Source organism: Eulemur rufifrons, chromosome 3 (assembly GCF_041146395.1).
Source record: "Eulemur rufifrons isolate Redbay chromosome 3, OSU_ERuf_1, whole genome shotgun sequence".
In the NCBI taxonomy this organism is placed as follows: Eukaryota; Metazoa; Chordata; class Mammalia; order Primates; family Lemuridae; genus Eulemur; species Eulemur rufifrons.
This window is the reverse complement of record NC_090985.1, coordinates 76,585,279-76,600,109: the sequence shown is the minus strand read 5'-3', so window position 1 is coordinate 76,600,109 and position 14,831 is coordinate 76,585,279. Positions and strand designations below refer to the sequence as shown.

Below are 14,831 nucleotides of genomic sequence, written 5' to 3'. Positions count from 1 at the left end.
ATTTTCAACAGTGTATTATTTATTGTTATTATTATTTCACAAGCATTTATTGACTATCTACTATGTGATCGTGAAGCCAACTACCAGAAAAGATATAAAGATATACACTACTAAGTCTCTACCCTTAAAAAGTTTAAATGTATTGGAAGCCATACCCATAGTAATTGTATTTTAAAATTGATTAAATATCCATGGTGATTTAGGCAGTTATACATGATAACCCTTTAATCTATCCAAATCCGTGTAACATAGGTACTATTGTCCTTATTTTACCATACAGATCTAGTATTTACTTCAGGGAAAGTTGATTGTCAACTCCAGACCTCTGAGATCCACTCTACCGCTATAGTTAGATGAGCCAACAAATGCTCTTTTATTATCAGAGCAAGTTTGGGTTATTTTTTCCTATTATTTGCGACTAAAGATACTCTAACTGATATTAATACATAGAGTAAGAGTCACCTCCAAAATTAATAATATTTTCTTAAAATGAGTGTTACATTTGTCTTCATTTTGTATTTTTTAGCCATTAAGGGAAAGCTTGACTAACATTATATAATAATATAAAAGCCTGAAACTTCATTAAATCAATATTTGTTGAATAAATAAATTGGCTACAGAAACAAGTGAATAAACTACTAAATATCAAATAATTTTTATGTTCCTATTTTGTCCTTATTCTCCCAGGCCAATATGCATGATAGCACATTGTAATGTTAAAAGAAAATAAGAAACAATAATTGATAATGACACAGCTCTTTGAATTTATTTAGTTTTTCTAAGCCAGTTGACAATAGCCTGCTACCTCTATATTCTGTAGTAAGTCATATTAACCTACTCCTTTGCTTGTTTGACATTATTTGAAAATCATACATAACTGAAGTTAGGTGTCTAGCACCCAGAAAGGCAGAAATAGAAGAGAGTCACACATCTGACACTTGGCCCTGTATATATTGACCCCTCATACTTCCATCCATCAGTAAATAATATTCATCAGAGAATGAGAGATTAGGACAGTGGCATAATTGTTTTCTTTTGTTTTCCTTATAGTGATCAAAAGTGCAATAGATCTCATTCAACTGCCCATTGTAGTTGTTACAGACATTAATGACATGACTTAGGGCCCTTCTTCTCCAAGGAAACTGAAAAATATGTAGAGATGACACACAGCCTGAGGGGAAAGGGTGTGCTGGGGAGAAGAGGAATACTTTAAAGATATCAGTCACACGGACATGCTGAAGATCCTGCATCTCGTGATTGATAACTGCTCCAGTAAGAGGGAATTAACTAACTCTCACACTTAAAGTGGGAAATCACTGCAGAGAGGGAGAAAATGGTTATTTATTCCCAAACACTGCCAACTTCCATATCGCTCTCTTGCTGTGTCATAGTCACAGACCTGTACAATGACAGGAACAAGCATTTCTAATCTTCCTGTTCAAGAAATAATTTTATTGATCTCCACTTCATCTCTTATTTTCACCATGATTCAGCAGTTCAGAATTGCTTCAATTCCAGTAGCTTCCTATCATTCAGCAAGATGTCCACAGGGTTAAAATGTCTTACAAGTTAATAGGAGGTGAAGAAATTTATTTCAGCACCAAGGAGAGTGCCCTGCTATTTTTCAGATGCTTTTATGTACTGGAAACTATACTATTCCTGAAGATAGAAAGAAATTTTGAAGTGCAGTTTGATAGAAAGCTCCTAAGAACTTATTTGACTAATGAGAAAAATCCCAATCATTTCTATGAACTTAAAAACTTGTCAGAGTTTTATACATGTTCATGATTGCGACGATGTGCTATTCTTTCAATTTTCAAATACACTGGAATTAGCAATTCTTCATCTATCCTTTTAATATCAAAACCATAATGTCTGCATGGATTTAGACTGATTCCATGAAGTCTCAGAACTGTTTCATTAACAGTGATTAAAAGCTCCGTGAGGCCAGGCACGGTGGCTCACACCTGTAATCCTGGCACTTTGGGAGGCTGAGGCAGGAGGATTATTTGAGGCCAGGGGAAACCAGCCTGAGCAAGAGTGGGAGCCCATCCTTACAAAAAAAAAAAGAAAAGGAAAGAAAAATTAGCCAGGCGTGGTGACACGCACCTGTAGTCCTAGCTACTTGGAAGGCCGAGGCAGGAAGGTCGCTTGAGCCCAAGAGTTTGAGGTTGCAGTGAGCTATGATGATACCACTGCACTCTAGCCTAGGTGACAGACCAAGACTCTCTCCCAAAAAAAAAAAAAAAAAAAAACCCTGTGACAGCAAGTCCTAACTTTTCCTCACTGCTGTAGCCTCAGAGCTGTGCACATGGCAAATGTTCAATAAATATTTAAGTCCAGTGAGAGAATGAATTAAAGACTAACATATATTAAGTAGGAAGGAAGGAATTAACGAATATCTTGTTTGCACTTTTTGCAACTAGTTTCAAAGATCCTCACATACCACATTGCTCAGTCTGAAACTTGAAGACATCTTTCCTTGGCCCAGATTAATGGGGTCTCTCTGGATCTCAGAAAAATCATGCTCCAGACCTCGCCCTTCATCTCTTCTAAGTTTTCAATGTAAACGGTTCTCCTTAGAGCCCTGAAAAGGTCACTAAGGCTTCAGTCTGTGTAATCCTACACCTCTGGGGCAGCATGGCATTCATCCCAGTGCCTAAACCAGCCAGCTAATGGGTTCTGCCCTGTTACCAGATGGACAGGACACAGGCACCAGAGGCTAAATTTTCATCCTCTTCCACCAGCTCCCCAGGTGGACGGTAATTACCATTCCTATTCCTGAGCAGCAGGCAGCCCCTTCCTCTGTGCTAGGGAGAAAACACTAGGCCTCCCTCTCCTGAGAGACCTTCAAGAGTTCAGGGACATTTCAGTCCAACTGTGATAGAACATAAAGGATGATAATGCAAGTCTGCTCGCTAAGCTGCCACCATAGCCAGACATGGGGTAGCCCTGGGAGACTAGAATCTACCAAGGCCTGTGCCAAAGGTGAAAGAGAAAACATGAAAAAGTAAAAGCATAGTGTTTGAACACAATTTTCCAACAGCCAGCATATTGCGAGGACTTCTCAGGTCTCTGAGTCCTTTTCCATTGAACTGTGCAATGAAACGTGTGAACAAAGTCAAGCCTACTGGCTCCCAGGTAGGCACAGCCCAGTTCTTAGCTCCTAGGAGGCTTCAGGGCTAAGGCTCCACGCTACTTGGACTGTACTATCAGGCCCCCAAAATCGGGGGGAGCCGCCAGCGAAGGACTCATTTCCATTTCAAACTGCATTCTGGTACTTTGTACTCCAGCACCATTGGCCGATCAATATTTAATGCTTGGAGATTCTGACTCTGTGGGAGTCATGTCAGGGGACCTTGGGAGCCAATCTGCTTGAGCTTCTGAGTGATAATTATTCATGGGCTCCTGCCTCTTGCTCTTTCTCTAGCACGGTCCCACTCTGCAGACTCAGTGCCTTATTCAGTCTTCTCTCTCGCTCTCTCCGCTGCTGTAGCCGGACCCTTCGCCTTCGCCACCGCTCAGCATCTGCACATCCCTACAATGGCTAAAACAGCAATGGGTAAGGCATCGCGCCTCGCTCTCCGTGGGCTCTACCTGGAGCCCACCTCGCACCTTCTCTTTTAGGGCTCTGAAGGCATTCTGAGATATTTTATAAAGAAAAAGACGTTAATGGTAATACAGGACCAGAAAGGACAGAGGCAGCTCTGTGGGAGGTGGGAGGGCAGAAAGGGGGTTTTTGGAAATCTGAAGCAAAGAATTTCTTTTAAAAGATAGAAGCAGGTAAGTTGCCCTCCCATGAGTAGGAAATTTATTTATTTATTTTTTTTTTTTTTTAGTATTTCAAATTAGGGCTCAATCGTGAGGGGAGGGAGCTACCTTAACTGTTTGCCTTAAATGGGGCGAAGGGACATTTTGAAAAGTGCTTTCTAACGACCTTTATTTCTTCTCTAGTTTAAAAAGAAAATGGGGAAGGGGAAGAGAGAGGTTGGGAGAAAGGAAAAAGAAAAATGCAAAGTCAAAGTGGTCCCATCTAGGCTGTTTGGAAAGATGGGTGGGGACGATGCGGGGGTTGGGGGGAAGAATACATTTTATGGTATTGTCTGGTCGGAGAAACCGCTAGTCCTGGGCGCGGTGCGGGGAGGTAGGGCGGGGGGTGGGGGCGAGTAGGACCTCTGCTCCTTTGTTTTAGGGAAAGGGAGGGGAACGGAGAGAGGAAGTCGCGGAGGGCGTGGAGGGCGCGGGTGGGCAGCTGCAGGGGCGGGGAAGCGCGCGATGGGGAGGGGTGGAGGGACAGCGGCGAAGGCGCTGGGGTGGGGTTTCTTTGTGTGCGGACCGGCGGTCCCGGGGGGGAGGCACCTGCAGCGCTGGGCGCACAATGCGGACAGCCCCACCCTGTGCGGAACCGCGCCGCCCCGCCCCCCGCCTGGTGCTGCATCTTCCAGCGATAGGGGGTCGGTGGGGAGCGCAGCATGACACCAGGGGCCCAACCCTGCGGGGACAGCAGCGCCACGCCCCGCGCTCCTGACTCCCGGCCGCAGCTTCCAGGAGAGACCTGTCCACCGACCCCGCCCTGCCCACCCTGGCCTCATTGTTCTGTCTTAGAGAGAGGTGGGAAAAGTGGGTTAACATTTTTCTTTTCAGAACCACATTGCATAGGATGCTTAGACATAGACACGGATACAGGCGTCTTTGAACTCCTGTGATCGTTTTTGGGGAAAAGCTTCTGGAACCTAGTTATGTGTATATATAATAATACAGATAAAGACATGTGATAAAAAGCAAAAGGAGGTCAAGGTTTTAAGTTGAGCCACGTGAAATTCCCGTTTTGTGGGTCAGATAGGGCCAAATATTGACAATTTCACAGACTTAACCTATGTCGGAGAGACAGAGAGATAGTAGAGGCAGAGAGACCGAACAAGATTCTTGATTCAGGGCCTTCATCCCAAGTCGGTCTTGCGCCTCGCCTGCAGTGCTTCAAGGTTCCAGCTCTCGGCGGCCCTGGGGTGGACAGGCAGGGAGGAGCCTGCAATCCAGTGGCGGCTGGGAGCACCCCTCCCCCGGGTCCCGGTGCAGGATGCAGAGGAGGGGAATAGCTGGCGAAAGGGCTCTATCTGGACGGCTCCGCCCTGCCCCACCCTCCCTGCAGAACTGGAAAGACCACGGCCCCGAGACTGGCCCGGAAGGAGGGTTATGGGAGAGGCCATTGAGTGGTCTGCGGTCCTGGAACCTCTGTTCCCAGCCCCGCAGTCCCGAACGGCTCCGGGCCCCCCTCCCTGTGCGCAGACACCCGGCGCCGCTCTCAGTCCCTGCCCCGAGCCCCTCCCCGCCCGCGTGTGGCTCTGCAGAAAAGCTGGCTCGAGCCCCGCCCGGCAGCACAAAGGCGCGGCCCCACCCCGCCCGGCCGCGAGACCGCAGAGGTGACCCCTTCCCTGGGGCAGGGAGGGCTCTCTCTTCTCGCCTACCCACGGCCCGCGGAGCTCGGGACCATTTTTCCCAAGCCCACGGCCCACCCTCTGTTCTCCATGATTCCCCAGAATGGAGACCCTGCGGAGGGGCTCTCTAGCAGGGACCCTCGCCTCCAGCGGGGCGCGGCTTGGCCCCACCCCTCCCAGCGGGGCCCCAGAGCCGCCGGCCGCTGGCCAGATGGGGGCGCACGTGGCGACTGGGCGCGTGGAGCGCAGCCAGCCCTGCAGAGCCCAGCGCCGCGCCCTGCGCTCCCCTCCCTGGCGCTGGGCGCTGGCCCCCGCGGGAGCCGCGGGGAGACGGGTTTCTGCGCAGTGTCCTGAGCTACCCCGGCTTCCCACGATTCGCGTTTCACCCGCAAGTCCAGAAAGCGCCTGAGAATGGGAGGCGGGGGTGGATCTTGCTAGGCGCTCTGCATCCCTACCAAAAGGTTTCTGCTGCGAAAGGGCAGCTACGAACTCATCGTCATCAGTATGATCATTTCAAATCATTATTATTATTTCATGACTCAGTGGCCTTATTTGTTGTCATTTGTTCAAAAGGGACGTGTGTTGCTTTGGTTAAGGATTAACCCTTGTTGCACTCACTTTTTGTTCGTCCTAATCCCTCTTGCCGCCCACCTCTCAAAAATGGAAATTTTGTCTCTGGTTGTTCATTTAAATTACAAAGCAAATATATTTCGCTTCCTGCCGGGATTGTGTATGTGTAGGTGCTTGCTAAGGGGAGTGTTTGTGTGCCAGCGATTGCTGGAAAATTCTCCGCAGAGATTCTGGCTTAAATGAATGAAAATCTACATATATAATAATTGAGATGTTATGATCTTCAGCGTAAAGTTACATCTATAAACATATAAATATAGATTATGCACAAAATTTTAACTTTTTCCCCCAAAACTGTTCTTCCAATTGCTAATTCTTGATACAGTCTGAATTCTACACAGAAACACCGGTCGTGAAATGGTAGCCGCCATCCCAATAAAAGTCCCACCCTAAATATGACAAATGCCAGGATTCTTTCTGGCCATAGTTAAACTGCATTTGCAAATTATGAAAAGAAGCACTACCTCTGCAATATTAAAATAATAGATTTGGGGATCATTCCAATTGCAAAGTATAATCAATTAATCATCAGGGCGTGTGCTTTCTTCTGATTCATTAAACAATTTTGTATACAGCATGATTGTACTAGTTGCATATAATATTCCCCATTATCTCCTCTAATGAAGTGGGCACCTTCTAAATAGATATATAAATAACTAGAAGTGAAAAACTGGGTATTTGTTCAGGATTTCAGGATAAAGCTGAAAGAGAAATAGCAGTTTATCAATTAATCTCATACATTTAGTTCTACCAGGTGAGCTGAGCCTGCAGTAAATGCTGTGTGACCCACTGTAGCATGTTGCAGGTAGCTAGGATGATGGTATCAATTAATAGACCTGGTGATGTTTATTTATGCATGTTAAAATTCTCTTTTTAAAAAAGTATATTTTAAAAGGATAATTAAGATTGGATGACTTGTAATATTAAAATCTAGAACATTGTTTAGTCAAAATCCACAATGGTTTTTCCATGTGACTTACAGATTTGTAGTATTCTGTTCTAAGGGAGAAAGGAGCATTTTTATTGTAAGAGCCGTTGCTTCATTGATATTTTTAGGAAGGTTTTATTTGTTGCATTAAAAAGTTTTAATTATTTTTGGCTTTTAATTTTTTAATTACCAATCAATAAATTGTGGAATAAGCATTTGATCCTTTGGCACAATATGACTTTCACCAAATTGCTCATTCTCAGTGATAAAAATACTACAAAAGTCTACATTTTACTCGGATTCAGACAATGTCCTCTCGGACAGCCATAAAGCTGATTCATACAATAAATTTTCCTTCCTATACTTTAGGATCAAATAGTTACTTAATTCTGTGAATACCTAGTAGCAGCTATCAAGCAGAATTTTTAAGTTAAATCAGTACTAAAAATGAAATGGAAGATGAGTCAATTACATGTTGAATGGAAGATTTTGTCATTGATAAATCCAGACTATCTTTAGGAAAATTCCTGCTTTATCAATCACAATTATTTTCTACTCCAGGTGAGTAAAATCGACTATCAGTAGCTCACTGCTCATGCAAGAGTGGATGAAGCTGGCCCCAGAGCAAAAACCTGGCCCTGGGCGTGGCCACCCCAAGCTGCTGATAGCTAACCCCAGCTCACACAAATTTCATTTTTGGTCGTGGAAAAACACACATTATTCTATTGTCACAAGATCTGTGACTTTATATGAAACATTCAAGATATTACCCAGACAAAAAGAAAATACTGAATTAGCCGGTGACCCAGATGTTTCCAGAACCTCGGCTGGTTCTCTTTCCTGATTCTCACAATTGGAAAACCTTAGAGTCTGCATTAACTTTTTACCCCACTAGAGGGCGATCGTGTTCTCTAAAGAAGTAGATTTTTTTTTTTAAAACCTACTTCCAAATATTAGATTTTTTTTTTCCCCAAATATTAGCTTTTTAATAAAATCCTTTTTTAAATCAGGAACATTCAATTATTTATTCAATAAGTTATGCTCATGCTTTACCCTGGTAGATGAAAAGAGTTTATGCTGTTTTTCAAGGAGATAAAATGAAATGAGTGATCACAATCCGGAAGGCCCTGATTAATTATTCCCTTATGATTTGACTTTCCTATTTCATTGCTATTATAATATCATTTATGTTACTTCGGGAGTTTTGTAGTGGACAAATGGCATAAAAATGTCAGTAGCAACAGTAAGATTATTTAGGAACAGAATGTTTTAATGTTTAAATAAAGGAATAAATTAAACAAAAACATTGTTTACTTATTCATTTATTTGAAATGTGCCCCATGTCTAGGACACACCTGAATGTCAGAGTCCCCACATGCAGAGAACCTGCAGGTCAGTAGGTAAAAGAGGCAGATATAATGTGATACTGAGGAGGTAAACCAAAAACAGGCTGTTATTATTTTTCCCACCTTCTATTTTTCTTTTCCACTTAAAGAAACCTTTTTAAACTAAATCCAATGTGATTTCAAACATTTTATCAGCCTTCAACAATTAATGAGCACCTCCTTGTAATAGTTTCATTAGTTTAGTAGAAAATTGATGTTAATTTTAATGAAGTAAAAAGAAACAGATAAGCATTAACTAATTTTTAGGATCATCAAAAGTGGATTTTTTTTTCCTGTTTGCATTGGTAGGAGAATTCTTTTTCTCTTATATTTTATGTAACTATAATCCATCTGTAAAATATTGAATAGTGCCATGTTACTGTGTTCCGTAGACTTTAATGTGCATATGAATTACCTGTGATTTTCATCAAAATGCAAACTCTGATTCAGTAGATCTCAGTTGAGGCCAGACATTCCGCATTCCTAACAAACTCCCAGATGATGCTAATTCTGACCACCAAACACACCAGTTTTAGAAATATAAAGCTGTGATATACATGGACCCCTCATAATGTGCTCTGATATTGTGTCTTAACATCTTTAAAACAATGGCAATCTTTACAAAATATTTCACTTCCAAACTCATATGCTTAGGGATTTTATTCCTCTGGGAACTATATTTCCTGAACCATCACTCTCTCTTAATTGGATTTTTGAAATTATATTCAAATTGCAGAACTCACCAGAAGACCTTCAAGAGAAATGTGAAAAATGAGAATTTGACTGTGTCTGAGATGTGTGTGTATGTGTGTGTGTGTGTCTAAGAGTAAATGAATGTGGCTTGTGGCCACACTGAGAAGGATGATAAATCAATAATGCTAGCTCATTGTCATTTACAATGTACAGAACAAAAAGTTCAACCTAGAACCTTTTGAATGTGGGATAATATGCAAAAGTTTGTAACCTCATTTACCATACAGCTAATTCACCAAAAATACTCCACATGCTGAAGAAATTAAAACAGAGGATTGTTGTCTCAATATATCCTATACTTATTACTTACCACATTATTTTAACAGAGTATGTCTTCCTGGATACCACATAAGAAAATTGTTAAGAATTTATTGAGTATGGCTGTGTATTTGAAAACAGATTATGCGTGGATTTTTGGTTTACTTAAGCCAATAAACAACCTCGGTTATTCAATTCTAGCTTTCTAAGAAAGTCAACCTAGAGGGAAAAAATGGATCTTCAAGAAATCGCATCAAAGATATCATATTTCAGTTCTCCCATGGTCAGTGGCTGACCATGTGAACATCACCACATTTCTGAATATGTCATCCCACAAAAATGATATTATAAATTAAATGTCTCAAAGTAGAAATACAGTATTTTCCAAATTGGGCACTAAAAACATGATCCCAAATAAAACTGGCCACAGAGTTGGTAGAATATACTGTTACTCAACCTGAAGTTAGATTGAGTCCTAAGATTGGCCATTCCTTTGTTATTGTTATTATGCTGTTTTTAACTATTCAATTGAAAGTCTCTCAGAAGCTGGGAAACTTTTAGTTTCTGCAATATTCCTGGTACATTAGAAGAAAAGGAGGCATACTCAGACAGCATTACCAAAAGTGGTGTGTACTTTAACCGTTTCACACTGGCAGTCTGGTGTGGCTGTGTATGCTGTCGCATTTAGAGATGACAAAAATCTAAACTTGAAGGCCTTTAACCCAAAAGTCTTCCTAACTACCTCCTATTATCAACAATTTCCCTATAATGCTATTTTCTTTCAACAATCATTTCTCTGGAGTAGGCAGACATTTCAGATTCTCTGTAAGAAGTGACTTTTGTTGATGGATTGTAATCTTTTTATAGCACATATAACCTATGAGGCACTGTCCTAAACACTTTACACACTTAACTACATTAATCATCTAAGAATCCTAAGAAGTAGATTCTATTACAGGTGAGGAAACTGAGGCACAGAAAGGTGAAGTGACTTGCCCAAGGTCACACAGTCAGATCCAGAATTTGGGCCCAGGCCATCTGACTACAGAATCTGTTATCTTCAACCAATTCCTGCTATTCTTATATCCACTTCGTGTCAAAGGTGTTCCCACTGTGAAGGTCAAACTTGTGATACCACCATTTTGTTTAACTGGCCTGAGGTGGTCTTGTCCTTTCCGGATACAGACTCAATTTGAGGAAAAAATACCTTCAAAGTGAGGACTAGTTTTAATAGCTAAACTGGGGCTTATTAAAATAATTGCCATGATTTAGGCTTTGGGAGAAAGAGAGCTATAAAACCTCAGGAGTTGTAATATACGAAATACATGGTTTTCTGCGGGCTCAGCACAGCAGCCATGTCTGCTGTGAACACGCTATGATGACCAGTAATCTCATCAGAGTCATCACGGTTGGCACATTTCAAAATGGATCCTTAACTCCTTGCATATACCTTAGATATTCAATTTTAATATTTTGTTTTAGGAAGTAAATTTAGAGCTAAAAGAGAAATACAGTTTAGGCATCCACATTTAATATAACTATTAGATATTACTTCAAGATTCTCTTCATCTTATTACCTCAAAAGCAGGCAGAAAGGAGAGATCTGTGGGAAGCCTCGGAATCCCTTGTGAAACGTTTTTAATTATCTTTTAATAAAGGAACCAGGCCCTGTCATTTGTCAAGGAGACATTTGCAGTAGTAAAACCTGTGTTTATAATAACCATTTTTATTAGTCATGATTAAAGATAACATTTTGTGTACATTTGTTCTCACAAAACACTTTTATGTGAATGTAAAGGTTAATTAATGCATTTCAGCAATCATTTTGCTAGTCATCTGGAAATACAGCTTCTCCAGGAATTGTACTTAAGAGAAGGAGCTACACATTATGCTATAAAACCATAAGAAAAACATTTTAAGTTTTTTCTCACTTGTAATGTTGTTGACCTCCAGAGTAAAATATTTAATACTCCGAAAAATTATAGGTTTCAAGATTTATTTTTATGACAAGAAATAGATAACTACAGATCTCTCATATAGCACATGAAAAATAATGTATTTTTATAGAGCAAGAATGTTGCCTAGGACTGATTTTTTTTTTAACCAAGATTGTAAAGCAATGCCTGCAAGACTACCCATTTGGTTATTGGAGTTTGTGCATTATTCATTAATACAAGTACATAGTATAACAACACATCATCAGTAATATGAATTTGTCCATCTTTTAGTTGTATGTCTTTATATCAGGATAAAGAGACTTGAATGAAGTTTATCTAAACCTAGTCTCACAAATACTTTTACAAGCGAGTGTTTTAAAATGTAAATTAAATCTTTATTGGCCTTCTACTCCCTCTTTTGAAAGATTTTTTCTCCTATGAAATGCAGCCATAAAGTTTGATTTCCATTTAACAAAACTGCTCACAGTAAACCTAATAGTTGTCCAGTTTGGGCTTCCTAGTGAGTAGCAACCCAACTCACATGGGAAAAAAAAAAAACGCAATTTGTATAATATCCTGACTGCTACAAAACTGAAACCAGAAAATCCCACCAAGATGGCACTGTTATCACTTCCAGACTAATTGGGAAGGCATATCGATCATCTCAGGCAGTTGAACAAGGCACTGTGAGGATAGAGTTATGTTCAAACACATAAAAAATTACCCAAGTCAAGTCTAGTCTCGTGATGACAGATTACATAATCCTGCACTCCCGTCACTTTAAAAATTATCATCTTTTCATTCTATTATGATGGACTTTTCCCTTTTACAGTAAAAAAAAATCAAATAAACATAGAAGACTAAAAAGTGCTCAAAAGAAAACTTATATAGTATGATCTATCTATATGGAACCTTGCTTTTAGAAAACATTCACCTGCTTCATCTTTTTAAATACAATCCCTGTGAGGTGGGCATAGTATATGAGTTACCTTATTTAAAGATGAGTAAATTTAAGCTCAAAGAATTTACTCAAGTCAAGTTTATATGTGGTAAGCTAAGCTTCAGAGCCAGGGTCAGAACACAGGACTAATATATATTACATATATGTTATATGTAATATATAAAATATGTTTTATATATAATAAAGTTGCATATATTATTTTTCTATCCTATAATATTTATATAGTGATAAATGAATATTATATATGATGTCTCATACACACACACAAATAAGGTTTAGCACTCATTTGATTGTCGTGTAATCAAATGTACACAGTGAGGAAAGCCACACACTAAGCATATTTGTTTCCGGTCCAATGTAATTAATAATTAACATCACTAACTAAAAACAGATTTGAGCATCCACTCTGTTCTGAAGTCTATGCTAGGTATTATCAAAATATAAGTAAACATGGTCCTCACCCTTGGGGAATTTAGTCTTGAAGAAAACAAGATTCTGTACATGCCAAAAAATTGAATAATAATAATGGTAATTTATAACTATAAATAGAAGGCCTCACCATTTTAACAATTTTATTATACTATTCTACAATTATTACAAGACAGTACATAATAATATACCAATAACATCAGTTAGGAAAAATATTTAAATCCACCAAAAGGCTGCAAAATTTAAATATTTAACTGATCTCTCTGTCAACCGATTCAGCCAGAGAAGTCTCTGGTTAGAATGCTTCTCGCATTTTCCTGAGCATCAACAGAACTTGAGGAACTAGGACCTGCCCCCAGAGGTTCTCATCCTATGGCTCTGAAACGGTCCCATGAGTTTGTATTTCTACAAGCTCCCAGGTGGTGCTAATGCAGCTGGTCCAGGACCGCGTTTGCAGTAAACCTAACAGCAGTGACCAGCGGGGTGCCCAGAGCAGCAGGCCAGGGAGCCTGGCCCCCTGGTGTAAGAGTGATCTGCCCTAACTCTGCCACATGGACTGAAGAGGACGGAGAGCCTGAGCCCCCAGCACCTCTGCCCTTCCCCAGCAGTGCTGCTCATGCTGCATTGAAGGAAGAGCCCAGGAGCGTGATTCCAAAGTCCTGTGTTTTAGTCTTGACTCACAAACTGACCATGGTCAGGTCAACTTTCCTCTCTGCGCCTCTAATACAGCACCTGTAAAATAGCAATAGTTACCTTGTTCATATCAAAGGGTCATTGTCAGAATCAAGAAAACAAATGTGAAAGTGATTAGTACGTCTCAAGTACTGTACAAATGCAAGGGATTGTCAATAGATATAACTGTGGATATTTTATTTATGAAATACCAATGTGTATGCATTTAGAATAAGGAGCACAGTGAGAAACTGAGCCATTTGCTTTTTGAAAAATACTTCCTAAATAATGAAAAGTGAAATAAAATGTTGGTGGAATCCCTCAGACAACAGCATCTGACATTTTGCAGGGCTTATTATTAGAACCCACCTGGCCGGCCTTCTGTAGATAGATATTTAATATTCTTTCTTAAATAGGTCCTTCTTTCTAAAGAAGATTCTTCTTCTTCATAAATGAAGATTGCCTCAGAAGAAGCAATTAACCCACCCAAAGTTTTATTGCAGTCATTCCCCACTCACCTTTTCCCCAATCCAACCTGCTTTAAGGGAAGGGCAGTGAGTGATAGCCCAAGATGGCAGCCACCAAGCTTAGAGAATCTCCAAAAACAGGGAAACTCCAGCAAGTAGACACAGAAAATGTGAGAGGATTGACAAGCAAGAAGTAAGACTCAGTACTCACTTTGCTTCTGGTCCCATGTCTTCCCCTTGCAGGCAACACCTTGACACTCTCTACCCTCTCAGACTGCACAAGCAAGCCCTGCTTGGACAAAGCAGCCCACACCCAAATGTTCGAGCATGTTAAATCTCAGCTTAAAGCTGCCTTCAAAATTAAAACAGAAAGATAGGGCTAGGCACAGTGGTTCATGCCTGTAATGCTAGCACTTTGGGAGGCTGAGGTAGAAGGACCACTTGAGGCCAGGAGTTGGAAACCAGCCTGAGCAAAAGCAAGACCCCATCTCTACAAAAAATAGAAAAATTAGCCAGGCATGGGGCTCATGCCTGCAGTCCCAGCTACTAGGGAGGTTGAGGAAGGAGGATTGCTTGAGCCCAGGAGTTTGAGGTGCTGTGAGCTAGGGTGATGCCACCGCACTCTGGCATGGGTGACAGAATGAGACCTTGTCTCAAGAAAAGGAGAAGAGTAAAGCTTTGTGTAATAGGAAAAATCAACTTGTCACGAAACTCAAAAGAATGCTAAATCCTGTGAAAATTACAAAGTAGTCCTAGAAGTTCCCCCCAAAAATGCTTAGGACAGGCACTGTTCTTGTACTGGGTAAGAAAGGGCTCTAGTGGATTAGACGTGGGTGTGGGTATCAGATGGGCATGGTTTTGAACCCTGCTCCATTATTCACCATCTGAGCATCTTGGAGCAAATTAGTCAACATTTCTATACTCCTATTTCTCAGTTATGAAATGGGAAAATAATACCTAAATCACATAGTCATTA

The 14,831-nt window shown here is 40.8% G+C and overlaps 1 protein-coding gene across 1 annotated transcript in view; it reads left to right on the top strand.

Annotated features, from left to right (window-relative positions):
- The first annotated feature begins 3,464 nt into the window (after positions 1–3,464).
- Positions 3,465–14,831, top strand: part of STMN2 (stathmin 2) — a 52,573-nt gene continuing 41,206 nt past the window's right edge. The window contains exon 1 of the mRNA XM_069466325.1: positions 3,465–3,562. Within this exon, the coding sequence (XP_069322426.1) occupies positions 3,544–3,562 (19 nt within the window). The 5' untranslated portion in view covers positions 3,465–3,543. The remainder of the gene's footprint in view (positions 3,563–14,831) is intronic.